The sequence below is a fragment of the Phallusia mammillata genome, chromosome 7 (assembly GCF_965637545.1).
Source record: "Phallusia mammillata chromosome 7, kaPhaMamm4.hap1.1, whole genome shotgun sequence".
Lineage (NCBI taxonomy): Eukaryota > Metazoa > Chordata > Ascidiacea > Phlebobranchia > Ascidiidae > Phallusia > Phallusia mammillata.
This window is the reverse complement of record NC_137258.1, coordinates 20,789,714-20,817,354: the sequence shown is the minus strand read 5'-3', so window position 1 is coordinate 20,817,354 and position 27,641 is coordinate 20,789,714. Positions and strand designations below refer to the sequence as shown.

The 27,641-nt window shown below is 37.5% G+C and overlaps 4 protein-coding genes across 7 annotated transcripts; 1 reads left to right on the top strand and 3 right to left on the bottom strand.

Moving 5' to 3' along the window:
* Nucleotides 1-711: 711 nt before the first annotated feature.
* LOC145238013 (uncharacterized) lies at nucleotides 712-8,248 on the bottom strand. The gene is made up of 11 exons (XM_080101037.1): nucleotides 7,789-8,248; nucleotides 7,597-7,675; nucleotides 6,763-6,941; nucleotides 6,346-6,453; nucleotides 5,683-5,844; nucleotides 5,097-5,216; nucleotides 4,655-4,823; nucleotides 3,734-3,885; nucleotides 2,943-3,110; nucleotides 2,324-2,514; nucleotides 712-1,672 (listed from the first exon to the last, which is right to left on the bottom strand). Exons 1-11 carry the CDS (start codon nucleotides 7,942-7,944, stop codon nucleotides 1,183-1,185), a joined length of 1,974 nt encoding a protein of 657 aa, XP_079957163.1. The 5' UTR covers nucleotides 7,945-8,248; the 3' UTR covers nucleotides 712-1,182.
* Nucleotides 8,249-9,220: 972 nt separating this feature from the next.
* Nucleotides 9,221-13,804, bottom strand: LOC145238277 (lysocardiolipin acyltransferase 1-like). Its single transcript, XM_080101397.1, has 9 exons — nucleotides 13,739-13,804; nucleotides 13,398-13,512; nucleotides 13,004-13,209; nucleotides 12,697-12,706; nucleotides 12,439-12,627; nucleotides 12,241-12,372; nucleotides 12,046-12,177; nucleotides 11,417-11,550; nucleotides 9,221-10,665 (listed from the first exon to the last, which is right to left on the bottom strand). Exons 2-9 carry the CDS (start codon nucleotides 13,423-13,425, stop codon nucleotides 10,246-10,248), a joined length of 1,251 nt encoding a protein of 416 aa, XP_079957523.1. The 5' UTR covers nucleotides 13,426-13,512; nucleotides 13,739-13,804; the 3' UTR covers nucleotides 9,221-10,245.
* Nucleotides 13,805-15,851: 2,047 nt separating this feature from the next.
* Nucleotides 15,852-20,387, bottom strand: LOC145238279 (lysocardiolipin acyltransferase 1-like). 4 transcript variants are annotated; one of them, XM_080101400.1, is made up of 10 exons: nucleotides 20,307-20,387; nucleotides 20,217-20,247; nucleotides 19,871-19,916; nucleotides 19,711-19,811; nucleotides 19,606-19,615; nucleotides 19,347-19,535; nucleotides 19,149-19,280; nucleotides 18,946-19,077; nucleotides 18,561-18,694; nucleotides 15,852-17,359 (listed from the first exon to the last, which is right to left on the bottom strand). In XM_080101400.1, the coding sequence occupies exons 2-10, from the start codon at nucleotides 20,220-20,222 to the stop codon at nucleotides 16,940-16,942; spliced, it is 1,170 nt and encodes a 389-aa protein (XP_079957526.1). In that variant the 5' UTR covers nucleotides 20,223-20,247; nucleotides 20,307-20,387; the 3' UTR covers nucleotides 15,852-16,939. The 4 variants fall into 4 exon arrangements, with proteins under 4 accessions (XP_079957526.1, XP_079957527.1, XP_079957524.1 ...); XM_080101401.1 differs by having other exon boundaries at nucleotides 20,217-20,244; XM_080101398.1 differs by having other exon boundaries at nucleotides 19,711-19,916.
* Nucleotides 20,388-20,644: 257 nt separating this feature from the next.
* On the top strand, nucleotides 20,645-27,271 carry LOC145239692 (ribonucleoside-diphosphate reductase large subunit-like). The gene is made up of 20 exons (XM_080103076.1): nucleotides 20,645-20,893; nucleotides 21,049-21,137; nucleotides 21,679-21,856; nucleotides 21,925-22,025; nucleotides 22,110-22,169; nucleotides 22,250-22,366; nucleotides 22,594-22,679; nucleotides 22,954-23,095; nucleotides 23,175-23,258; nucleotides 23,335-23,413; nucleotides 23,688-23,850; nucleotides 24,480-24,681; nucleotides 25,057-25,206; nucleotides 25,302-25,523; nucleotides 25,676-25,752; nucleotides 25,829-25,964; nucleotides 26,444-26,539; nucleotides 26,598-26,786; nucleotides 26,874-26,987; nucleotides 27,059-27,271. The coding sequence occupies exons 1-20, from the start codon at nucleotides 20,875-20,877 to the stop codon at nucleotides 27,131-27,133; spliced, it is 2,379 nt and encodes a 792-aa protein (XP_079959202.1). The 5' UTR covers nucleotides 20,645-20,874; the 3' UTR covers nucleotides 27,134-27,271.
* Nucleotides 27,272-27,641: the final 370 nt, after the last annotated feature.

Below are 27,641 nucleotides of genomic sequence, written 5' to 3'. Positions count from 1 at the left end.
TTCTCACTTGAAACAACTGTTGGCAGCTGTGACGTAGGTATGACGTTTTTTGACAGATCGATAAGGCAGCTGTGCCGATCTACTACAGGGGTGGTCAACCTTTGTTACTGTAGGGCCAATTATAAATGTCGAAATTGGATCGAGGGCCGCAGATGTGCATCACACAAAGTGATTTTGCTTTGTTTCTTACCAAATATGCTTAACTACAAGTAGGCTATAGTCCGTATTTGATTCTAGCCACATTTTGCCAGATCGCAGAAAACTAGCACCAGGCGCATTAATCAGCTCAAAAATATGTAATACTTGGACTCGTTTGCCAGTACTTTTGAAATCCATGCGTCTCTGCGGGCCGCACAAGCTTTAATGAAGGGCCGCATGCGGCCCGCGGGCCGCAGGTTGCCCACCCCTGATCTACTATATACTATGGCGTATGCTATAGATTTGCGCGTCATGGGACAATAGAAATACATACGATACAGCCAGTTGTAACTTGTAACGATCGGTTTCACAAGTGTTAATAAATGCAAATGCCAAAAATTACTTCAAAACGACAGACGATTAGGCTAAGTGTAACAAAACCTAACTTTCGATCTTAATTAATATGACGTCAAATGATGATGACTTTTTAACATGGGAAACTGAAATTCATATTTCAAAAATAAATAAGCTTACACTTATTTTACACTTATCGTACGCTGATTGTCTGTCGTTCTTTTAGTATAGGATATTAGGCTATTAGGTATTTGCTGATTCATACAGTCTGTAATGATATTTTCATTTACACTTAAATGCAAATACGTTGTAGTGAGGAAAAGCTTAGAGAATATAGACTGGGTCGGTACACGCAAAAAAAAACAATTATTGTAAAAAGGTCTAACTAATATTATTTTATCCAAAGTCGGTTTGTCGCACACATCATTGTTTACCTTCGAAAAACTGATTAAAAGGCTGACAACGTTGACGATAAAGTGAATAAGTGTATTATAGACAACGATTTTTGTGCAATATACAAATAATGCCTAGAAGCAGAGCTTATTGGAGAAATTAGTTGTATTAAAGAAAGCCCTAATGTATGGAAAAGTTGAGGTTTATAGTATGGAAACAAAAAAAATAACTTAATTAAACTCAGATAAAAAACAATCTCAAGGTATATTCTGGACAAATGGAACTTTATGTGGCTGGTTAAGTAGAACTATCGTGGAGCTTTTTTACCGATGTTCTGCGTTTCTTCTTTTTTGAAACCTGCTTTTTAACTTCGGCACCAGTAGGGACAAGTAAAGTTAGGTGGTTGTCTTCTTCAGGGTCTTTCACGTTCTTTCTTGGCGTCGGCTTCCGTCGAGGCGAAGAACTACCAGATTCGACAAAACTGCTCTCAACGGAGCTCGGGTTCGAGTTGGCTTCTGCTCTGAGCTTTTGAGCGACTTTTTCAACGAGTGATTTTGATGTTCGTGGGCTTGTCGTTTTGGAAGGCACCACTATGCTTCTGCTGCGAAGCGGGGTTCCGCCGGGAGAATTTTTAGGGCTACCAGTCGGGGTTTTTGGTCGAACCGTGTCTTGCCACACTGACAGAAACTTCTGAGTTTCTTGTTTTTCGCGCTCTAGTGCCTCTAGTTCTTTTTTGCGTATCGCGCGTCGACGCAGGATGGCCTCCTTTCTTCCGGTTAGCATTTCCCTGTGCAGGATAAAGGTTTGTTGAAAATACACACTAAGCCGAACTGCAGAAGAGCCTATCCCATTAAAATATATAGGAATAAACACTAACCTGAAATATATACCTTTCATTGTAACTTTACCTTGTTCTGTCAGCCATGAACTGCGCCCTTTGTGGTTACACTGTTTTCATACATTTTATTTTAAATCCAACGCCACTACTAAAGCTATACGTGACGTCAATAGACTATATCTACCACAAATTTGGAGTTGTATTTCTGCACAAAGACTAATGGAAAAATCGAGTTTAGTAAAAACTGATACTTTTGCTGCCTGTCTGTCGTCTATCATCTGACTGATTCCGCCATTTTTCTGAAAAATGCAAAAATGTCTATGACTCATGATAAAATTTCCTAATTAAACGCACTGTTATACGATAAACTGCAGAACGCTGCCTTGCTGAATTACATTTTTAATCTGTCTCTTTTAAACCTTAATCGACCTGACTACTTTGAAACTAAACAACACAAGCCATAAACCTTTGATTCTAACTTCTAAAAAAATATGTTCAAAAAATGTCTTAGGCCTAATACTGAATAACGTGTCTTCTGGACTGTAAGTCCCATACTTTGCTGATGGTACCAAAGATACTTTAACCATGTCCGAGTCCTACTTGTAATTGACTTGTCCGTCGCTGTCCGTGTCAAGATTAGACATCAACTGTCGCAGTTGTGCTTTGGTGAAGGGAATGCCAGCGTCCAAAATTCCCTTCTTGAATTCGGCTGGGGAAATCTTCCAGCTTAGATCTTTGTCGAAGTTACGGAACAAATCAACCAATCGAAGACGTTTGTCTTCCAGGAATTTCTGTAGCAAATATATATAATTATTGAATCATATGGCGTACCAAGCGCACAAATGGAAACACAGACTGTAATAGCATGTCAGCAGTTTGCAAAATCGTGTTCACTAAATTAGAGCCCACACCCAACAGATACTTAAAACCAGGGCTAAACCCGAAAAAAAGCCAAAACTAGGAGCAAAAAAGTTGGTAAAAATGCGGCAAAAATGAAGCCGAGTGTGAAATGTGAAGTCAGCCCCGAAAACCTGCTTTATTGCAGCTTAAGTGTAAACCCGACTTACAACTCTGCACCTAATAGTAATAAACTTTACGTATTGTCTTTTTTGTTGAGTTAATTAAATTAAGTTCAAAAAATGTTTCTTGGTTCTTTTAACAAAGGAAACAGATTGTGGAACTTCATATAATGCAAATTTGTAAACGTGGCCGTTAGTACCTGCATAATCATCATGGGATCTGTTTTGTCGACCACTGCTTTGGCAAGATCAAGTTTTTGTCCGCTTTGATTGGCATTAAAGTGGAAAGATGTTTTGCTGCCGGATTTCTTTGCTCTTTCCTTCAGTCGTTCCACCATATCCAGAAATTCCTTGTTGATTCGCACACCCTAAATTCAAGATTGGTTTTACGCTTACAATAAGATGACTAACGTGAGAACTGAAATCACAAAAGTTTACCAATTACTGATAGGTGGCGCAAAGAGCATTACCGAGTATTTAAAAGCAAGGGCAGGAACTTGGTCGAATGGCCCGGCGCGCCTGACCCATATACAGACATAAAAAACCTGATCGAGATTCGTTCCCTGGTGTGTCCATCGGTTCGAACCCCGTGAAAAAAATGTATGAAAATGCTGATGGTTAAGACTATTTGAATTAGGGTGAGATTTTAACATAAAAATAACATTAAAACTTCAAAATTTTAACACAGTCCCTACAGCTAAAATAACTGTGTTCTTTATGCCATCTAACGAAATTTAACAAACGTTTGTGATTTAAGTTTTTGCATCAATAGCTCTCATATGAAACTAAACGCAGTGTCAACATAATTGTATACGGAGGTCATTGAGGAGTATACTTAGTGTTTTACACGTTTAGATAACAAGGTTCAAATACCTGATTTCTTCACGCAAACTATTTCCATGTAAAAAATACACAACGTTTTTTTTTTCGAAATCGTCTTCCTTGTTTGCATTGTAGTATTTAAATTGTTAGGTAAAATATTTGCAATTACCGCCAAGTCGAGATCTTCAATTGCAGAGCGTTCGTTCTTCAAGATAGCTTTCAGCAACGCCAACGCTCCCTCAGTTCCCATCGGGTTGTTGCCGATTTTCAGAGTCTTCAAGGTGTCGTTGGATTCAAGTCCTTTTGCTAAGAGATGCGCACCTATACAGATATTGCGTAAAGTACAAGTATTGACGTGTTACCAAAGATATGTAAACTATCTTTTCAAGTCCTAAAAATATGTATTAAAAATATGTTCGCGGCTAAGGCAAATTGAATCAATGTTGTAAAGCGGGTCCGAAATTGAGTTCTGAACCTGGTCTGAAAGTACAAGCCCTTTTTTCAATGCTTGTGGTCAGTTTGAAAATAAATCAATCTGCGACACAAATGATGCCTCGTATGAAGTCATCTCCAATCCAGCCCGGTTTATTTGAACTCAAGTCCGAACCCGAAACGCCCGGTTAAAAATGCAGCTTTGAAATTTTATCGCGGACCGGCCTTCAAAAAACTACAAATATTTAGCAATGAAAACGCATAAATTAGTTTATCATATCCCAGGGATACATGGGCAAAATGCTTAAAAGCATTTAACTTGAAAAGTTATACGGCCAGGTAACGAACTTATCGCGGACCGGCGGTTGCCGACCAGTTATGTAGGCCAGTGGTTCTCAAACTTTTTTTTGTTGCGACGTCTCTGGAAAAGTTTTCTGAACTTGCGACGCACCAGCAAATAAAAGTTATTTAAGAAACTTAAAGTTGTGTTTGTTGATACCACAACAAAAAGTTACGAAACAGAAATATTCTGCGACGCCCTTGGAAAATTGAAACGACGCACCAGGGCGTCGCGACGCACAGTTTGAGAACTACTGATGTAGGCCATACAACAGACGAATTCAGCCATTGTGGGGGTTGCTGCTGCTTAAAGACATACCTCTCTCAGTAATGCGGTTGTGACTGAGATCCAGCCATGTTAGGGTGTTGTTGCTCTTCAAAGCTTCACCCATGGCCATCGCGCCCTCGTCAGCAAATCCGTTCCAGGAGACGTCAAGCTTTTTTATGGTGATGTTAGATTTCATCCCCGCACAAACTGCAAGTGCGCCCTGAAGTGAAATGTGACACATGAAGACGAAACAGTAGATTAGGAAGACTAAGTAAGAGCAACAGACTTCATCAATACTTAATGGCAACTAATACATTGTTGTTGGGAGGTTAATGCATCAGGTTTGAACGATTTTCGAAGGTCTACCGACTAATTACTAAGTCAAGGTGTAACGAGTATGGGACATCGAAACGTCGGCCATTATAATAAAAACTGCTGGAAGAGCTACAAATTTGATAATGTGTAAGTATAGTGTGTTGCAAGAGCTGCTTACCCGTAGACGCAAGTGATTCCAACTTAGGTTGAGGTATTCGATCGCCTCGTTTGCTGCAATCGCCTGACCCAACCATTCACCACCGAGCTCGCAAAACTCGTTGCCGCTGATATCAAGCTCCTGCAAACAATATTTGTTCTTTAGCTATTTGTCGTAGTAGCAGCAGTATTAGTGTCGAATAATTTGCATGGTTAATTGTTTGATGGTGGCTGTTACACCCAGAAAGACTAACGTCATGATAAAAAATGGACACATGTTCATACGTAAAAATTGTATTTGAAAGTCCTAATGTGTATATTTCATGATGCTCACAGTGCCATCAGTATACACAAGGTGCTTGCTTTGTATGCCCAGATCATGGAGTTGTGCGTCAGGTCTTTCCTTTCGATTCAATTTGAACTTCATTGTAGGCCACATTTGAACCCCAACTTCGTCCAGTTAAATCTTTCAGGCGTAATTCTGGCTTTACTTCAACACAAATTCGAGTTTAGGCCGGTAAACTTCCCACAACTATCCGTCAACCGCACTTTGTAACACTGGAACTTGCCTTTGAATTTTTTGAGACTGATGGGACCCCGTTACTTACTTTGAGCTTGAAGTTAAGTCTCATCGCTTCTTCAAAATATTGAGCATCCGCATCTCGAAACTCGTTTCTCGCGACATTGATCGCACGCAAGTGGCTGTTTTCTTGCAGCATGTCGGATATGTACCTCGCACCTTCTGATCTAAGTTTGTTGCATGACACGTTCTGTACAAAAGAGTGTACAGCATAAATAAGTTGTTGCTGTTAAGCATAATGTAATAACAATCATTGTTGTTTGCACCAGTTTCATTATAAAGCAGGGGCCGACAACCTTTTGAACGCCGAGTGCTAAATTACACATCAAAATGATTATGACATTCTATTTTAAGTGATGGTAGTTTATTGTGCCAGCTGATTTAAATTTCAACAAAAAAGTGGACAGGAACGTGTGTGTAGCTTCGTTTTAAAGACCTACATCAAAGACTTACATTTTAAAGACCACAACAAATTAAAAAACAGCAATCTATAAATTTGAACTTTACCAATAAGTACGTGAACACAAAATAGCAAATCGTTTAAAACCAACCGACGTTCCGTCGTCCCATATAAAATGTCGGTTACTATATCTAATAAAACTCCTGGAAGAGCCATAATGTAATTCTTTTCAATCTTTGCAATACAGCAATGACAACGACGGACCCTATGAAAGCGATGGTTTGAACTTACCAATGTCGAAACATAACAGTTCTCCATAAGCATGTCTGCCACGTCCTTCATACCCTCTGCAGTCATCCAGTTGTCTGAGATGTCCAGATCCAAGATTGAGGTATTTATCTAAAGGGCAACATAATTATAGCGAAACAATGCGAGTTTACTAACTAACGAAGTTGAGAAAAGGTTAAAATTCTCAAATTAAACCAGAGGTTCTCAAAGTAGGCGACTCCCTTGGGGGCGTTTGCAATAATTAAGGGACCATGGAGAATAAATTAGTAATTAACGGGCGCTGAAAAAAATAGTCACATTGTTTTTTTGTTTTTTTTAAAAAAGAGAGCATTTTAAAATTAACCAACTGTAAAGTGGGTGGTACTTTACAAGTTTAAGAAGCACTACTGATTAAAACAAATTAAAAATGATTGTATTTACCACCAAAGGCGCTGCAATGGCCTTAACTCCATTGGGACCCAAACCGTGATGACTCATATTCATTGTTTCGTCATAAATGTGAGCTAAAAAGTACGAGGCAGGTACGACGCCAAGTTGTTCACAGGACTTCAAGTAGATATCTTCAGCTGACATGCTCCTGTACGTTCTTTTTCCCGAGTCTACGAAACAAAGGAAATGCGATGAACCATTGTTCCTACTCTAACGAACTCTTTCCGAATGCTAAAATCCTTTAAACTCAATCTTGAAAAAGGGTGATCGTTGTTAAGCCTATATTATAATATTATAATGGGTGGTTTTTGCCCCTTTTCCTTGCATAACTGGATTTACCGCGAAATGGGTTCATCTTCGCCAAGGACCTGCTTACATCAATACACATGGTCGGTGAGAGGCCACTTTATTATTATCATCCAACACTCAGTGCCAGATCTACAATGATTGTGCATTTTAGGTGTGTGCCTGCTAATACACATTTAAAGTTCAATATCAAACAACGCTTGTTCGTAATCTACAACAACTATATGGGATTTTTTCGTTTCGTCACCATAATCCTACATGATTCTTAGTACATTGCGTGAATAATAATAATAAATGTTTTAAGGTTTGTCAGAACAAATATAAAGTCGTCAAGCAAAAATTTCAACCACGAACCTTTAAATACAGAACTGTCGATTTCAGAAAACCAAATATTTCAGGACTTGTTTATAACGAAAAACAACGTGTAAATTTAAAACCGAAAAGACTTTCATCAAATATTCGAGAGAAGGAGTGTAAATAAGCGACAAATATCTTTCAGTGCGTAGCCTAAACCATTACCTTCAATTTCTAGATCCGTGTCGTACAGTTCCTCATCTGTTGGTTCGTGTTCGGGTTCTGTAACATCGATATCGCTACCCTAAACCACAAAAACACGGTTAGTATTAACGCAATTGAATCCCACAACTTAAAATCATTGTAAACATTGGATCCGATTAACTGTAAAGGCGTCTTTAACTACTTTTTGAATACCTCATCCTCATTTGCCTCTCTTTCATCATCATTATTAGCTTCATCGCCGCTTTTTGTTTCTTCTACAAGATCCATAATTTCAAATAACCCCGGGTTAGCCATGATTTCCTTATGCGAAACATTATGCCAATTCTTATCCACAACTTGTACTTCCATCCCCTGCAAGTGTGACGTAACAATGAGCTTTCACTGGTATCCAAGGCTTTACTATACTTGTAACACAAGCTAATGAAATTAAGTTGCTGGTGACATCTCTTTTTTTACTGCGGCGCATGTTTGATCAATCCCACATAATAAACCTCAGCTTGTACAGCTTCGCAGGCCAAATACCCAGTAGCTCTGTACCTATGGTATTGCCGAAAAGGCTATTGCTTTGCTGTCCTGATTTCAAACGTGCTTTTTATGCATTGAAAAAGACAGTTACTAGCAGTATATTAACGCTTTTTTGTTTCTCCTGTGGAACTCTACAATTGTCTTTGTATGCTGTCCGAAGGTTGTGCGACTGTTTGTTGGTTGATGGGATGCGCACATTCTCCCTTTCTGGTGACAACTCCTTTGGACCTCTCCCCAAATATTGACGACCAGGGAAAGCTCATTTGGCAAACATTCTGCGCAGACAATTATTTACAATTGAGACCCGAACGCGCAGTTAATTTAACGATGCTATGCGCGGTTGTCAAGGCGACTAACGCTAGCCACGACTTGCCAATTCTGACTAGTAATTTAACATAGCATACCCTGTTAAACGGGTTTAGCATACCGTGTTAGAACGGGTCTTGCGTGTAAAATATCTCATAAATAATTCTATGGCGCAGTCATCGATTCCGGTTTATTGTTGTGCAAATTGTTGGGTGTGATTTGAAATAATGAGCACCTGCTTGCTGTTGATGGCTGGTATACCCAACGAAGGGGTAACAATGTGAAGAAATGATTGAAGTTGTAGCCATAGAAAAGTTGTTTTCTGGATACAAAGCCATCGCCTCTGTCGCATTCTATCACTTTTAACTAGATCAGTGGTTCTCAACTGGTGGTCCATGATGATATTTTAGGTGGTCCACAGGACATTATTATATTTGGTCATAAACTGTAATAAGTTGCACATAGTTTGTTAAATATTCAGTACGAAAAAGCTTATCCAAGTTATTGGCCATTGAGTGTTAGCTGTCAATTGTTTGGTATCATTCCTATATAATTATGTATTGAGGGAATATATTTAAGCCAACATGCTTGTTATGGATGCTTTCTTTTCTTTATCTTTACTAAACTAGTCCACGATATTCATTAAAATTTTAAATGAACTGGTGGTCCGTGGCCAGAAACGATTTAAGAACCACTGAACTAGAAAATACTGCTAAGAAATATACTACACTGTAGCTAGTAATATTTCGCACATAATTCCATCACTGCTGCGAGAACTAAGTACGTTACACCATTAGACATATACTTGTATTTAGAAAAAAGGTTTATGTGACAAAGTGCGCACAAAAATAACACACGTGCCTGCATTCGTAACGTTTATTTATTACTGTTTTCGAAGTTAAATAGCTACAGTTCACTAACTATTCATACTGCAAGCAAGGATTTTCCTCAGGAAAACCACCTATAGCGTAACAAAATTTGGTATTTCTAAATTTAGTCAGCAAACACTATTTTACAGAATGGTTGCGAAGGCGTTCTGGTGCTTTAAAACGCTTTTACAGCCAGATCATTGTGTTTCCGTTAAGTATTTTGAACAGGCAAATTGCATTAGGCGGTAAAAATTGACGAGAAAGTACAGCATAAAAGGACAAAAATGCTACAGCAGATCCACACTGCATATATAAAACGAGAATACACAAGTAAACGATACCGAAACATCATGCACATGCTACACTGTACAAAAGTACGAATCATAGTGATTAAAACATGATTGAAACGAGATTAACGTTAGCAAAGCGACTAAAAAAGTAGCTAATGACAACAAAACAGTGTTGTTTTAAAACGCATTTTCAAATTTGCAGTGTTTATTTGGTAGCTCGATACATGCACACCGAAAACAAATCTGCTATTGTTGTTTTAGGAAACAAAAAATGGCGAATTCGGCGTACAGAAAATGCAGTGGTTGAAAGGAACTTTGTATGTGCAAGCAACAGTTCATTTCGCCATTTAGCCGGTTACAACTACAATTTTATGATAACACAAAATAAACAAAGGAGTTCACTGTGGACATACATAGGGAAATAACTCTTGTCAAAATGATGTCCGCGCCAAAGTTTCAAGTCAGGCCGGGCTTTGGTTGAAGTTTCAGTAAAACGGGCTTGATTCGGGACCGGCTTCATGCTATGCTTGATTTTTCCGGCATTTCACTAATTTAATTTGGGCTTTGTTTTTGTTAAATTCAGGTTTGGGCCGGTTTTCAGGCTTGTATTTGGGGGTTCGGGCCCTCAATTTTAGACCCGCTCACAACTCCGCTCCCCGCTACCGCAGATATTTGTCGTAAGGGTTCTTTCGAGACGAGGAGGCATCACCAGCGCCACCCGTATTCACTGCCTTACCCCATTCACTCCATGGCTTGCGCAATTGGTCGTAAACAAACAGCTCAACTTTCTCGGCACCGCCAAACACTAATCCCTGCATTAGGTAGCTAAGCACAATTATGACCATGTACCAGCGAAAGAAGGGACTCACTATCACAGCGTACGCACTAAGCACTGTAATAGAGACCCACGCAAAAAGCGCAAACCATAGGAGAAATGTACGTGGGTGGAAAGGCGGTATTTTTTTGGTTTGAAATTTGCGTGCCTTGGGTTCAGCGGCATAATACTGACGCAAAAGCTCTTCCTTTTCGGCCCATCGGTCCTGGCACCAATCACCGAGCTGCTTTTCGTCTTCAGGAAGCTGCATGGTTTTACAACATAATGTAATAAGACACTGTAAACACGGAAAGGCAAAAATAGCGATGGAAGAATATCCCACACGAAAACAGACAAGTGTCATGAATATAACGAACTGCTTTTCACCCGATGTCTTATTTCCTTTCAATTGCTTTTAAGACCACATGCAATTTAATAAAGGGAAATGAATTTTGATTACTGCGGGTTTTACTTTGCCTTATGGTCACTTGAGTTATACTTTTCAGGGTGACAATTTTTCAGCTATTTTAAACGTTTTTATGTCGTTACATGTACACTCGTTACTTCCAAAACGGGACAAAATTCCTACACTTTTTCTCTAAGGGCAAAAAATAAATTACAGACGTGGGAAAGGCACGCAATGTTAATTATCAGTGTAAGGCAATACTATTTGTGACACTTGTGGGGTGGCGTAAATTCATTGTTTAAATTCATTGTTTAAAATCAATAGAAATGGATACGTAATTAGGGTTTAGAACGAACCGTCGTACTGTGCTAACACAATCGCGTAATAATTGCCTGAGCAAATAAGGCCTAGACAGCACTATTTTTAAAAAAAACTGCAGCAACATTCTATTGGTGACATACTATGCCCTAGTCAGTAGCTTGTTAACACAGAGATGAGTAATGTAAATAAGTGACGTGCATCAAAAGCCAGCCAGTGTATGCGTGTTGTGTGTACGAAACGAAAGTATACACTGTCTAATCAAACACAAGGGTACGTTAACATAGCTTACCTCTTCTATTGGAAACCGCCTTATATGGAAATGTACCTCTCTAGGAACATCCCCTTTAAGTATGTCGACCTCCTCTTGGGGGATATTGAAAGGATATGCGACCGTAACATCATGTACCGCTTGTATACCACTTACTGTAAACATATGTGCATTGCAAGTGCGCGTTAATCAAAATGTATCCACACTGGTAGCATGCTTAAGCATTATATATTGCTAAGGCCTACGCGCATTAACAAATAGTTGAATCATAAAGGTTGTTAAATTAACCGAAAATTTAGTCACAGTTTAAGAGAGTGATACTTCTCTACATGCGAAAAGAGGAAACTATGGCCCGTCGCTAAGGACCGCCTTGCCAAAAGCAAGATAAGGGATTGCAATAACTACCGGTATCACGCCCTTCTGTGAAAAGGAAATTACAGCGTACACACAACAATCGTGCTTAAGGGCTTCCCTTATTACATTGATTTTTGCATCTAATCACCATAGCTTACTAACGAGTGCATGGAGAGTCTTACAAAAACATTGCAATAGTGTAATTCTCTCTTCAACAACAACACATTGGCGGAAATAAGCATGTAAGTGAACAGCATATATATGGCCAGAATTTCACAACATATACAAAGACTTACTGTTTCGTAAAGTGTTCACAAAATGAGTGAAGCCTTTTCGCCTTGGCTGGAGCACATAATCAAATGGTGTCAAATCGTGCTTCTTTGCAAACTCTTTGCTTTTTCTCAAGTTGTCCTTACTAAGGTCTGTTCCTAAATACAAAAAGCAGCTTGTATGTTACATAAGCTTGTTTGTGGTAACAAGAAAATACAAACCTTCAGGGAAAAACAGGATATTATGTTTTGAGTCAAGCTCAACAAAGTAACTTAGAATCCTGTTTATGTGGTTTTGATCAATCTCCCAATTCCGATCCAAGAAAATGTATGCTGCCACTTGCATTGCCCAGCCTTAAATAGTAAAAATGTGCTAATAACATTTCTCAGACATGTAACACTAAAACAAGTTCTACTTACCAACACCTGGGATCCATTTCAATCCAGATTTAAGTGCAATTTTATGGCGATTGAGTATTTTTGCATGAAATACATAAGAAAAGAAATAAAACCAGTCTAATCTAGTCCGGTGGTTCATTAATAACACTGTTTTGTCATGTCGATCAATGGCATCCCCTGTCACCACAACTTTAATGCCCAAAAGTTTTTCTGCAAAAGCGTTTTGGTTAACTAGGAGTTTTAAATACTACATGAAAGGGTAGAATAAATGTTTCTTACCACATGCAGTCTGTTCTCCGATGCACAGCCAATAAAACAATACACATGCAAATAAAAAGAGATCTTGGTTAACATCAATTTATTTTTGCTTTCATAAACCAAGATTGATGAACAAATTTTATAAATGCAAGTGCAACAGCCCAAATAGACTGAAATCCTTCCAGCAATACAAAACTAGTTCATCAGGAATATAAAACTAGAGAATAGTATATTTCCTATGTTTCCGATGTACCATTATTTAGGTAGGTTTATTGAATATACCACTACAAAACTGTAAAATGTTGATGTAATAAGTAAAATGACTTACCACAATCAGTGTTTGCCACATAGAGGCAAGTACCTCTATAACCCTTCTGTACAACCATGGCCACAGAAACATAACCGGCCATATCGGCCCATAAACAAAAACAGAACCAAAAAAGCAACTGACCAGAAGTAATAAAATGGTAGAAGTACCACGAATGTACCCAAATAGTGATGCCATTTTGATAAACAGGAACAGTTGCTTTGTTCCTACAAAACAAAGAAAAGAGTCAGCATAATGTGACACAAAATGTTGGTTAGTTTTCCTGAAAATTCAGATAAACTATTTTTATTTGTATTTAAATCAACTACAGCCTGCCTAACAACAATGAACAGCAACAGTACAAATTGTATATAGGTGCACAAGTTTTGTTCAACGTTTGTTTGTACTACTAAACTGGGGCACATGAAAGTTGTTTGAACCATTCTGGCCTTATCGGTCCCTTCGCCATCCACCAGTTGCTTGCCTATTATATTTCATTTGCAATTTGCATGCAATAACCGCGTACGCAACTGAAAATAAAATGATGATGATGATTATCAAAGTCAGTCAACAACATTCGAAGTGGCCAAACATTTACAAGAGAAACTAAACTTGCATGAGCATTGGACTTTATACCTTCAACCTGTAATGTACATTACACAACCCACTGATGGCTCAGCAGCAGCTGCTACGACATAATATTATAAAATAACGAAAACTGACAAAACATTACTTTAAACTTTATAACCATCTCACTTTGCAATTTGCATTTTGTGGTATTGTCCAAAAAAACATAAAAACAATATGCTTATAATGTTGACTCTGCTGCTGATCAAAAAAATGTCTCAATGATTTTTTTTAGTAAAAGCATTTTATTTACGAAATAAATACGATTTTTATGCGTCCATTGATGGTATTTATTGGACATGGTTGATTGAGTTACAGAAATGCCAATGTTGTTTGGCGCCAAATCCAAGATTGAATTGAAAATACTGTCCCAGTTTCAGCTCGCGGCAAGATTTTCGAACATTTTCTTTGCTACACATGCGATTTTGCATCTCATTGTTATGAAACTGAACGTGAAGTTGATTTAACGATGCTATGCGCAGTTGACAAGGCAACAAACGCTGGCCACGACTTGCCAATTCTGACTATCGTAGTACTTTAATGTTTAGCATAACGTGTTAAAACAGGTCTTGCGTGTGTAGGCACGCCTGCCTCGATGGCGACTTGTTAAAGGCGGCTACAATGTAAACTATGATGTTCATTGCAAATTGTTTGGTGAGTCTGATCTTTGCATCTCAATAACAGCTGACTGATTAACAGCCACACAGGTGTCTCTTCTTTCTTTGTATTCTTGAATAACGTTAAAAGCGAACGTTCAAATCAGCTACAGATCCACATGGGATAAAATAGAAGACGCAAAAATAGTCTAAGAATAGACCAAAAATAGACCCAGAATTCACCCAGAATTCCCCGGCCGACAAAGTCGAAAATAAGCTATATATAGTAGAGCAAAATATTGGCTATTGCGTGAAACCTTTTTTCCTTTAAGTTATAGAATTTATTTTATGGCAAAGGTGCGATTTATAAAGTCATAGCGCCTTCGACCGAGCTGCTATGCTTCTTCTCAAGTACGAGCGGCTGTGTTCTACTTTAAACTTGAAACGGAAACGACAGTATAAACAAGAGGAAGTATGCGTAATGATGAACAAACACCTTATGTTTGTGCAGAACATTCTAGAATAACCAAATGACTCAAAATATCTTATGACTTGCATGAGAACGGAAATACCAACACTTACATCCAGTTATAAAGAGGTTAAACACTTCCGCTACATGCTGTGCAACATTATTGCAAACAACATGCTAACGTTAAACATAAACTTTGTGCACATTAATATCATGACCGCTACACGTGTATAACGTCTCATGAATAGGGCGATTATTTTTTGACTTGTCAAAAATTTGTCACAATTTATAGCATAGGTCAAAAATTGTGAAAATTGTTTACAAACTGTATTGTGGAGTCGTACAGTGAACTTTTCATTTTATATTTTAAACCTAGTAGCCCACTTTTGCTGTTGTAAATGGCTCATTGTCTACTTATTGTGAATCATAAATCATTTAGTGAAATAGGTTGATATGGTGTGATCATAGTATACTAACAGTATACTATGGTGTGATGCTCAACACACCTTAAAACGTATAAAATTCACGGCAGCTGTAATTTAGGTGCAGCTCTTGCTTCGGTGTTGCTTTATATATATTTCATGCATCTTTAGTTTAGACAAATGTATTGAACAGTTTTTATTGGGTCTTAGCTGTAGTTTTTTTTTTGGCAGTGATTTGTATTCAGCTCATTTCTCTTTTCAGAATAGGCTATAGGTCTGTGTCATATTTTTGCTCTTCTGTTGGGCTTTTGCACATTGTTTCGCTTTAGTTAGATTAGCCTACAGCCACATTTTAACTTTTTGTACAATAATGCGTAATTTAACTACTTTCATACGTCAAAATAAAGTTTTTTAATTTCAAAATATTTAATTTTTAGGTTAAAAAATGAACGCCCTACTACTCATAAATTCTTCTACAGCGCCGCCATCGATTCCGGCTTATTGTTGTGAAAATTGTTGGGGGTGATTTGAAATAATGAGCACCTGCTTGCTAGTTGATAACTGGTACACTTAACAAATGGAGAACAATGTAACAAAAAAGATTGAAGTTGTAGCCATGGAAAGTTGTTTTCTGGATACAACCTCATTGCCTCAGACACGGTTGCGGCTAACTGTTAAGGAATATATATTACACTGTAGCTAGGTATTTTGTGGAGCTATTGCACATATTTTCATCACTGCTAAAACTAAATGAGTTACACCATCAAACATATATTTGTATTTAGAAAAATGGGTAAAATGACAAAGTGCACACAAAAATAACACACGTGTCTGCATAGTACGTTTATTTATTACTGTTTTCGGAGTTAAATAGCTACAAGTTCACTAACTATTCATACTGCAAGCAAGGATTTTGATCATGCAAACTACCTAGCGTAACTATTTGGTATGTCTAAATTTAAAAAAATGCTGGTTTTACAAAGCTTTAAGTCAGCAAACACTATTTTAAAGCATTCAAATGCCTGCAAGGTGTTCTGGTGTTTCAATACGTTTTTACAACCAGATCATTGTGCTTTTCTCCGCGATAAGTATTTTTAATCGGCAAATTGCATAAGGCGGTAAGATTGACGAGAAATGACAGCATATAAAGACAAAATTGCTACAGGAGATCCACACTGCATATATAACATGAAAATGCACAGTAAACGATACCGAAAAACCATGCACATGCTACTGTACAATCGTCGCGTTGATAGCCACCAAATAAGTACGAATCATAGTGATCAAGACATGATTGAAACGAGATTATCCTTAGCAAAGCTACTAAAAAGGTAGAGAATGACAATAAAAACAGTGTTTCGAATGACAATAAAAACAGTGTTTGGCGCTGTTTCAAAACGCATTTTCAAATTTGTAGTGTTTTTCGGTAACTTACATGCACAACGAAAACAAATCTGCGATTGTTGTTTAAGGCAATAAAAAACGTGCAGTTGTTGAAAGGAACTTTGTATGTGCAACAGTTCACTTTGCCATTTAGCCGGTTACAAATTCCGTCTTATAATAACAAAAATTAAACAAAGGTGGACATACATAGGGAAATAACTCTTGTCAAAGTTGGTTTCTACGCCAAAGTTGTTACTCGGGCCGGGCTTTTTCGGGTTTGGGCTAAGTTTCAGCAAAACGGGCTTGATTCGGGCCTGACTTCACATTCGGCTTGTTTATACTGCAATTTTACCAACATAGTTCAGGCTTTGTGTTTTGAAATTATGTTCAGGCCGGGTTTCAGGCTTGTATTTGGGGGTTCGGGCCCAAATTTTAGACCCGCTTACAACTCTGCTCCCCGCTACCGCAAATATTTGTCGTAAGGGTTCTTTCGAGACGAGGAGGCATCACCAGCGCCTCCTGTGTTCACTGCCTTACCCCATTCTTCCCACGGTTTGCGCAATTGGTCGTAAACAAACAGCTCAACTTTCTCGGCACCGCCAAACACCAATCCCTGCATTAGGTAGCTAAGCACAATTATGACCATGTACCAGCGAAAGAAGGGGCTCACTATCACAGCGTACGCACTAAGTACTGCATGAGAGGCCCACACAAAAAGTGCGAACCATAGGAGAAATGTACGTGGGTGAAAAGGTGGTATTTTTTGGCTTTGAAATTTGCGCGCCTTCGGTTCTGTGGCATAGTATTGGCACAAAAGCTCTTCTTTTTCGGCCCATCGGTCCTGGCACCAATCACCGAGCTGCTTTTCGTCTTTAGGAAGCTGCATGGTTTTACAACATAATGTAATAAGATACCGTAAGGCAAAATGTGATTACAGTCGGCAGAATATACCACACGGAAACAAACTAACCACGTTTCATGAATACAACAAACCGTTTGTCACCCGATGCCTTATTTCCTTCCGATTGTTTTTGAGACCACATACAATTGAAATAGGGAAAATTCATTTAATTTAATAAATTTCGATTACAGGGCGGCATATTCTTTGTTCTATGCACCACAAACGTGAAAACATGGGTGAAAGTAAATCAGCGAGCACGTACAAGTTTCGCTCAAACGCCAAAGTATTCTTAATCCTTGTGCTATACACTCGGCCTTTTGGTCACTTGGGATTATAATTCATTTTTTATTTATTTTTTAAGTGTACTTTTATTAGTTGCAAAATGGAGACAAATTCTGACACTTTGCCACAAATGAAAAACAATAAGAGTCTGTTAACCATGAGTGTAAGGCAGAGGTGGCCAAACTTTTTTACCAGAGGGCCAAATTTGCAACTGTCTTGCCACTGGAGGGCCGGATTAAATGAGATTTACGTAAAATTTGTCGTAACTGGTGGCCATCTTTATTAAAATATACATCATTGTAGTAGAAATTCTAAAAATAACAACGCTTGCCACAAGCTACTGCTAGTAGCAGCCAGCGCTGTTGCACTGCTTGTTCACAGTGGTATATATGGTGCTTGGAAAATAACCAGGCAAGGTGTTTGACGGGCCGGATGAAACAGGACTGGGGGCCGGATACGGCCCGCGGGCCGTAGTTTGGCCACCACTGGTGTAAGGCAATACTATTTAAGACACTTAAATTTCTCAACAGAAATGGATCCGTAATTAGGGTTTAGGACAGTGGTTCTCAAAGTTTTATAGGCATGCGGCGCATTGAAGAGCTGAAATCCTTCCGCGGGACACTTCGCAGGCAGTTTGAGAATCACTGGTTTAGGACGACCGGTTGTACTGTAATCAGTCTACAACGCAATAACTGCCCGAGCTAAAAAGGCCTAAGCAGTATTGAAAGTATATACAGCAACATTCTAGTCGTGACGTACTAGTCTCGTCACGAGCTTTTTATTACGGAAATGAGCAATGTAAATAATTGACGTGCATCAAAAAGCCAGCCATTGTACGTATGTTGTGTTTACGAACCGAAATTTCCAATTCGAATGTAAGTTTACATAAATAGCTTACCTCTTCTATTGGATACCGCCTTATATGGAAATGTACCTCTCTGGGAAAATCGCCTTTGAGCAGGTCGACCTCCTCTTGGGGGATATTGAATGGATATGCGACCGTTACATCATGTACCGCTTGTATACCACTTACTGTAAACATAAGTACGTTGCAAGTGTACATTAATCAAAATGTATCCACACTGGTAGCAAGCTCAAGCATTGCAAAGGCCTAAAGGGTAAATTGATTTGTACCTAATCACCATATCTTACTAACGTCCAAGAGTCTTACAAATACATAGCCATAGTGTAATTCCCTGTTTAACAACAACATAGTGACAAGTCAGCACGTAGGTTAACAACGTGGATAAGGCATGGATTTCACAACACATGCATAGGCTTACTGTTTCGTAAAGTGTTCACAAAATGAGTGAAGCCTTTTCGCCTTGGCTGGAGTACATAATCAAATGGTGTCAAATCGCTCTTCTTTGCAAACTCTTTGCTTTTTCTCAAGTTGTCCTTACTAAGGTCTGTTCCTATATACACAAACATTTGGTATATCATATAAGCTCCCTGGTCACACAAGGAAAATCTGTCTCTTACATACCTTCAGGGAAAAACAAGATATTATGTTTTGAGTCCAGCTCAACAAAGTATCTTAGAATTCTGTTTATGTGGTTTTGGTCAATCTCCCAATTCCGATCCAGGAAAATGTACGCTGCCACTTGCATTGCCCATCCTTAAAAGGTAAAAATGTGTTGATAACATTTCTGAGACATGTAACACTAAAACAAGTTGTACATACCAACACCTGGGACCCATTTTAATGCAGACTTAAGTGCAATTTTATGGCGATTGAGTATTTTTGCATGAAATACATAACAAAGGAAATAAAGCCAGTCCAATCTGGTTCGGTGATTCATTAATATCACTGTTTTGTCATGTCGATCAATGGCATCCCCTGTCACCACAACTTGTATGCCCAAAAGTTTTTCTGCAAAAGTGTTTGGGTTAACTAAAAGTATGTATATTATATCATATAGCAAGAAGAAACGTTTTCTTACCACAAGTAATCTGTTGATGGATGGACATACAATAAACATGTAAAAAAAGAGATTCTGGTTAACATAGATATATTTGCACATAACTGTAACTAGAAAATGACTTACCACAATAAGTGTCTGCCACATAGCGGCAAGTACCTCAACAACCCTTCTGTACAACCATGGCCATAGAAACATAATTGGCCATATCGGTCCATAAATAAAAACTGTACCAAAAATACAACTGACCATAAGTAATAAAACGAAAGAAGCACCACGGATGTACCCAAATACTGATGCCATTTTGAAAAACAGGCACAGTTACTTTGTTCCTACAAAACAAAGAAAAAAGTCAGCATAATATGAAACAAAATGTTGGTTAGTTTTCCTGAAAATTCAAATAAACTATATATATTTATTTTAATTTAAATCAACTACAGCCTGCCTGGGAAAAAATACTGAACAGTACAAATTGTATAGGCGCCCAAGTTTTGTTAAACGTTTGTACTTCTACATTGGTGCACATGAGATTTGTTTGAACTACCGGTATTCTAGCATTTTCGAATTCAGTCAACATTCGAAGTGGTCAAACATTAACAAGAGAAACTAAATATGAACACTGGACTTTATACCTTCATTCCACAGATGGCTCAGCAGCAGCTGCTATAATATAATATAATATTATAAAACAACGAAAAAAATAACAAAACAATACTTAAAACCTTAGTTTCTTCAGCATAATTGTGGACGAAATTAAGCTAAGCCAGACCAGCACGGCAGACGGCAGAGCTGTTGTTTCGATTTCCGAATGTGAATTGTGAATCTTTATCGTTACGCATCACTGATTCACAACAAGATAATTAAAACATTTCACTTTGCAGTTTATAGTAACGTTGAAAACAATATGCTGGCAATGTTTGCCTTGTTGCCAAACAAAAAATGTCTTATTGATTTTAATCTGAGGAAAAGCATTTTATTTACAAAAAATACGATCTTTATGCGTTCATTGATGGTCATTATTTGCTGGACATGGTTCACTAAGTTACAGAAATGCCAGAGTGTTTGGCGCAAAGTTCTTTGGCGCCAAATACAAGATTGAATTGAAAATACTGTTCCAGTTTCAGTTCGCGGCAAGATTTTCCAACGTTTTCTTTGTTACACCTGTAATTTTGCATCTCATTGTTATCACGTCGACTTACTGTGAGCACGCAAGGAGAGAGTGTTTGTTTTCATTCTACTTTTAAACAAGATTTATTTTTGTTTTGATTTGTTTGTTCTGTAAGCAAAAAGATGTATGTTTACAAACGAGGTATGTATAGAGTCTTATTGTATGTTTTGCTTTTTTTCATTTTTAATCCTTTTTTATATATAGTATACACCTCACATATAGTTGTTAAAATTAACTTCAAATAACAATAATACGTACAAATAATACTCTTATCTTATGTTAAACGTTATTTGCAGATGGACGAAAAGAGCGAGTTATGTTTGACAAAATCACATCCAGAGTGTCAAAGCTTTGTTATGGTCTCAACATGGATTTTGTTGATCCTGTAAGTTACAAATAGAAACATGTTTCGATTCAATAATTGTTTTTTTCCAAACAAACTGTTTTCTTTTGTGTCATTACATTTTATACTAAAAAATTGACCACACAAGCAAGAAAATAATTAAATTTGTAGTTTGAAGTATAGAAACACCTATGACTTGTCCCCAACCGATATAACAGTGTTTTATGCCAATGAAAATTTAAACTCGCCATGACAAACATTGTTTTGTTTGGGGTCACATTCCTAAATGCTTAACTGTGCAATATTTGGATGCCTAGGGTCATTTGCATACACACTATGTTTACATACCTTGGCACAGGCAGTCTCTCTATTTGCTTTATAACTTGGCGCCAAGTTGGCCGGGTGGTTAGAGCAACCGCCTTATGTTCACAAGGTCATGGGTTCTAATCCTATCTTGGTCGCTTGTGTTTCCCTGAGCAAGAAACTTAAGCGGCATTGCTCCAACTCAGTGGTTCCCGATGGGTTGAACTAAATCCAAAGATAAAAATCAAACAAACAAACTTCTTGCTCTAATGTCTTACAGGCAAAAATTACCATGAAAGTCATAAATGGTATATATGAGGGAGTTACAACTGTCGAACTGGATACATTGGCTGCCGAAACTGCTGCTCATATGACTACTACACACCCTGACTATGCAGTGCTAGCAGCTCGATTGGCTGTTTCTAATCTTCACAAGGAAACCAAGAAGCTGTTTAGTGGTAAGTTGTCTTTTTGTGGATAAAATTTGCATTCATTCCATCTCATAAATTATCTTTTTGTTTTTCAGCTGTTATGGAAGATTTATACCAATATATTAATCCAAGAAACAACAAACATTCCCCACTTATTTCCAAACACACTTATGATATCATACAGGAACATAAAGAGGTTTGTGTGCGGCATTGGATTTAAATATTTTTAGAAGTGGAAACAATATTTTAATTCATTATATTATTGGTTTTTATTTTGTAGAAACTAAACTCAGCCATCATTTATGACAGAGATTTCAGTTACAACTTTTTTGGTTTCAAGGTAAAAAAATCTGTTTGTTTTTACATTTTGGTGTTTGTTTTTATTTGTGTAATTTACTTTTAAAAATGTATGTGTTGCAGACATTGGAAAGGTCTTATCTCTTGAAATTAAATGGAAAAGTTGCAGAACGTCCCCAGCACATGCTAATGCGTGTGGCCATTGGCATTCACCAGCATGATATGGATTGTGTTATTGAGGTGCTTAAACTATTTGTGGTCATACAGGCTGTGGTTTACTTAAAAAATGAATAAAGATTTGCTTGGCTAGTCAATTGGTATAGTTTTCCCTTAAAATGTTTCCCTTTTCTGTGTTTTGTTTAGCAGGTTGAGCTATCACTAAGCATATATAACATCATTTTTAGCCATACAAAACTAAAATGTTTGGAGCTTGGCAAATATCCTAATAACAATACAACTTTTTGCAGACATACAATCTACTGTCCGAAAAATGGTTTACTCATGCATCACCAACCTTGTTTAATGCTGGAACGAACAGACCACAAATGTCAAGGTTTTTATTTAATTTAGCTTCAATCATATTGTGACTACATAATTGCATTTCTTTGCTACATACGATGACGTTCCCCAGGGTTTTAAAAGTAACTGAAATCTCTGGTTTTAGTTCATCGAAAAGCATAACAGCAAAGTATTCACACCTTTTCCCTGGCCCTTGGGTCTTGTTGGTGGGAAAAGGATTTTGCGACTTTGCACAGTTTTTGTCCAGTAATAATATTTTTAGAATGGTATATGAAGAATGCAAACTAACAGGTTTTGTTTTCCACTAGCTGCTTTTTGCTGACTATGTCCGATGATAGTATTGATGGGATATATGAAACATTAAAACAGTGTGCATTGATATCTAAAACTGCTGGTGGTATTGGTCTTGCTGTACATTGTGTCAGAGCATCTGGTAGCTACATTGCTGGGGTAAGTATTGGTGTTTATTTCTTAAAATCCTGTTAAACCAAAATTTTTCATGTTTAATAATATAAATACAATTTTGCAGACCAATGGAAATTCAAATGGTCTTTTGCCTATGCTTCGAGTGTACAACAACACAGCTAGATATGTTGATCAAGGTGGAAATAAGGTGGTTTGATTGTCAAATGGTGTTTGCTGTAATTTCTACTTCTAGTTTTTCTAAAGCCAATTACATCTTTGTATAGCGGCCTGGTGCATTTGCAATCTACCTCGAGCCATGGCATGCTGACATTTTTGATTTTCTGGAAGCCAAGAAGAACACAGGTATTCTAAGACTTTTTTTTTTTTTTAAAAAGGTGGTTTATCCTTTAAGACACAGACTTGAAAAGTAGCTGTGTATATAAATGTGCTTGTATTGCTTTTGCATTATTCGCTTTCACTGATGATGACAATTGTTTTTTATACGTTTGCTTCACAAAATGTCTTTTTTTATTATTTTGCATTGCTTTGCTTTTCGTAATGATTAATCCTTATTTGAAAAAAAGTAGCAGGTAAAAATAGCAGGAATGTGGTTAGTTTATTATACATTTTGTTGTAGGCAAAGATGAGTCAAGAGCAAGGGACCTTTTCTATGCTCTTTGGATCCCAGACTTGTTTATGAAACGAGTTGAGTCTGATGGAAATTGGTCTCTCTTCTGCCCAGATGAAGCCAAGGACCTCTATGACACCTGGGGTGAAAAATTTGAAGAACTTTTTGAAAAGTAAATAATTGATTGTTTTTATTGTGTGGAGTATAGTATATACTCCTGATTAACCACAGTAACAAGCAATGGAGACAACAGTCGCATATATTAATGGACTGTAAATACAGTTTAAGCTGTGTATCTATTTCACATAAGTAATCGGCATCTTCAGTATTTTATTAAAGTAGAAATTAGTTGTTCTAAAATAATTTTTATTTGTCTATTGCAGTGGTTCTCAAACTTTTTTATTGTCGGGGCCAAATGGTATTTTTTGAGTGTGTAGAGAGCCGCCAAAAAACAAAACCTTGAGAAAATCACTAAAGATTATGACTTTGAAAGCTAAAATAGCAATGTTTGGTGGTTTTGTGAGGTCTGGTGCGAGCCGCAAAATAAGTAGTTGGGAGCCGCATGCGGCCCCGAAAACCGAGTTTAAGAACCACTGGTCTATTGCTTATGACCTTTCCACAAAGTGGTGAGGTTTTTTACAGACTATCGAATGTTTCCATCTTTTATACTTAGGTCTAGCTGGTTGTAATAACTCTGTGTTGGTTTTCACAAAGGTTGTTCAAAAGGCCAATACATATTTGATTTGCTTAAGTATATGTTAACATTTTATGAAAAAAAGTCTCAGCCCATAATTTTTTTAGGTATGAAAAGGAGGGCAAAGCACGAAAGACAATCAAGGCACAGAAACTGTGGTACGCCATCATTGAATCCCAGATCGAAACTGGAACCCCATACATGCTTTACAAAGATGCTTGCAACCGAAAGTCCAACCAACAAAATCTTGGAACAATAAAGAGTTCTAATTTGTGCACTGAAATTGTTGAATTTACAAGCCCTGATGAGGTATAATATTCTGAGTAACATAAACTAACATATATAAATGATTGTGATTAATAACCTCACATCACTGATGATGACATGAGCATTCACTAAAACTTCTGAAAAACAAAACATTCTTTGCATCTATTTGTGCCACTATATGCCTCTTTGATAAATAGATTTACATTTGATTATTTAGATAACTGTGTAATATATACCAACATATAAATAAACAGGTGTAACATGTAACTGATGTACCATCTTATCACTGATGATGGCAGGACCTTTGTCAAAACATTCGGACAATAAAGCTTGATGTTTTTGCATCTATTTTGGCCATAAATTCCTCATTAGACATATGAACTAACAAATTTATTCATTTACTTTCGATTTTTTTAGGTAGCTGTGTGCAACCTTGCTTCACTTGCCCTTCCCATGTATGTTAAACCAGAGGGTGTGTTTGATTTTCAAAAGCTGTACGAAGTCACCAAAGTGGTTGCAAGAAACCTGAATAAAATTATTGATGTCAACTACTATCCTGTACCAGAGGTAAAACTATTTCCTGCATGCCATTGTCCTTAACATTGGTTTCAAGCACCTAAAGACTACATGTGCATATTTAACAAAATATTTATCATTTACAGGCCAAAAAATCGAACTTTCGACACCGTCCAATTGGAATTGGTGTACAAGGTCTGGCTGACACATTTATTCTCATGCGACTGGCGTTTGACTGTGAAGAAGCAATGCTGCTTAACAAACAGATTTTTGAAACCATTTACTATGCTGCACTTACCACATCCTGTGAACTTGCCAAAGAATTAGGTCCCTATGAGACATACAAAGGATCTCCAGTTAGCAAAGGGGTAGGTAACAAGATTAAAACTTTGTTGGGTAAAGCAGTCAAATTTCAATTTACAACAAATACTGGATTTTATGAAATAACCTAATGCCTTTGTAAAGCTTCTTTAATATTTTAGTCTGTTTGTTATTAAAACTGAAAATTGTGTTGTTTTAGCAATTACAATATGACATGTGGGACGCAACTCCAACGAAACTTTGGGACTGGGCTAAGTTGAAGGCAGAAATTGCAAAGTAAGTTGAAAAATTGTACATCTTGCCAAAACAGAAGTTGCTTGTGTTAAGTAAGTGGATATGCTTTTACTTGCAGACATGGAGTGCGAAACAGTTTGCTGATTGCCCCAATGCCGACAGCATCAACTGCCCAAATTCTGGGAAACAATGAATCCATTGAACCATACACAAGCAATATCTACACACGCCGGGTCCTGTCTGGCGAATTTCAGGTAAGGTATTCATACATAGTGTACCTGCGTTTTTGCCATTATCCACAAATTGTGCCCTCCTCGTTTTTTTGCGCTTTGTATTATGTCCTATTTGCGGAGCTTTTTCCAGCTTGTTGTAATGTAATTGTGTCGCTATGTTTTCTTTCACCCAGTGAATTAAGTATAACTATATATTATCTTGCAGTAAATTACTAAAAATCCACTCACTATATAAGCTATTGCTGCCAGGCGTAATATCAAGTTTATAGAGCTCTTCTGGCAAATGTAATTTTATTCTGACGTTTCGATGTCTATACAGGTCGTCTTCAACATCCACTCACTATGTTTTCACTTGTTTGTTTTTTATTCTGATGGCAGTGCACACTGTTCCGACCTATAAGGTGTGCACTGTCTGTCGCTTAATATATATTGCCTCGACGCGTTTATATGCATTATAATATCTTGTACTTTTCTGTTATAATGTACATGCTTCTTGACAGATTGTAAATCAGCACTTATTGAAAGAACTAACAGAAAACGGAATCTGGAACGAGAACGTTAAACTGCAGATGATTGCAGCCAATGGCTCAATTCAGGTACTCACAAGAAAAATTACGTAACAACTTTATTCGACAAATAACGTTTTTTTCGTAGAACATTCCCGAAATACCGGACGACGTAAAAGCAAGGTATCGCACAGTTTGGGAAATCTCGCAGAAAAACGTGGTCAAGATGGCTGCCGACCGCGCTCCGTTTATCGACCAAAGCCAAAGTCTGAACATACACATTGCTGAGCCGAGTTATGGAAAGCTAACAAGCATGCATTTCTACGGTTGGAAGTCGGTAAGAATAAATGCTGAACAACACACCTGTCACTAAATAGCTTAAAGTTGAAACAACGCATTATACGTTTCGATAAATTGTTTTCAGGGATTAAAAACAGGCATGTACTATCTACGAACGAAGCCTGCTGCCCAAGCAATTCAATTTACCGTTGACAAAAAGAAGCTAAAAGAAACAGAGGAAAATAATACAAAGGAAGAGGTATAGGCTTGAACCTAAACTAACTGCCAATCATTGAAAGAAACGTTACATTATTTGTGTTACTTTTTTAGGAACGAAAACAGAACGAAGCTGCTATGGTTTGTTCCCTGCAAAATAAGGAGGAGTGTTTGATGTGCAGTGGATAAGTATACCTCGCTGATGTGTTCCAACGTGCTTTTTCTCTATTGATTGTGTTCTATGTTTTCGACCTTTGTTGTTGCTAAAATTGCTGCCTTTTCCTTTTTTGTTGATACGTAAACAATACATTACTACAGTTAGTTGTACATGAATTTATGTCGTTGACCAAAACAAGCAGTAACTAATCGAGGCACAGTCTGGGCACTGGTGTTTTTGGACACCAACGCCCGAGCTATGAAAAATCAGTTAAAAGTGTCTGCAAGTCCATGACTACTATCAAGACACACAAATAAGTTTTTACGTCAAGTCTGTTCTGCTGATTTGCGAATGCTTTTTCTACTTTTACTTCCGGAGCGTGTAAATGCTATGGTTTGTTTATTGTTTGGTGGGAGAATTTTTGTAAGATCCTGTTTTCGTTGGGCATAAAAATATCACAACTAAAATCCTAATCATGAATTTTTTAAGTAGTGTGAAAATTAACAGTAAAGAAGCATGAAACTGTTATAAAGATAAGTG

Bases quoted from the DNA above. Each gene is read 5' to 3' on its own strand.
- LOC145238013 (XM_080101037.1), bottom strand. From the start codon at position 7,944: ATGGAAGTACAAGTTGTGGATAAGAATTGGCATAATGTTTCGCATAAG. The intron at 5,845-6,345 runs GTAAGTTCAAAC...TCTTTTGTACAG, and splicing joins ACTGTTATGTTTCGACATTG to AACGTGTCATGCAACAAACT. The intron at 2,515-2,942 runs GTACTAACGGCC...TATTTGCTACAG, and splicing joins ATCCCATGATGATTATGCAG to AAATTCCTGGAAGACAAACG.
- LOC145238277 (XM_080101397.1), bottom strand. From the start codon at position 13,425: ATGGTTCAAACAACTTTCATGTGCCCCA. The intron at 12,178-12,240 runs GTTTGTATTTTC...TTTTGTATTTAG, and splicing joins TATCCTGTTTTTCCCTGAAG to GAACAGACCTTAGTAAGGAC. The intron at 11,551-12,045 runs GTAAGTCTTTGT...ATATGTTTACAG, and splicing joins TGTGAACACTTTACGAAACA to TAAGTGGTATACAAGCGGTA.
- LOC145238279 (XM_080101398.1), bottom strand. From the start codon at position 19,887: ATGGCATCAGTATTTGGGTACATCCGTGGTGCTTCTTTCGTTTTATTA. The intron at 18,695-18,945 runs GTAAGCCTATGC...TTATGTTTACAG, and splicing joins TGTGAACACTTTACGAAACA to TAAGTGGTATACAAGCGGTA. The intron at 17,360-18,560 runs GTAAGCTATTTA...AAAACCATGCAG, and splicing joins GGCGGTATCCAATAGAAGAG to CTTCCTAAAGACGAAAAGCA.
- LOC145239692 (XM_080103076.1), top strand. The intron at 22,026-22,109 runs GTTTGTGTGCGG...TTTATTTTGTAG, and splicing joins TCATACAGGAACATAAAGAG to AAACTAAACTCAGCCATCAT. The intron at 25,207-25,301 runs GTAAAACTATTT...TATCATTTACAG, and splicing joins ACTACTATCCTGTACCAGAG to GCCAAAAAATCGAACTTTCG.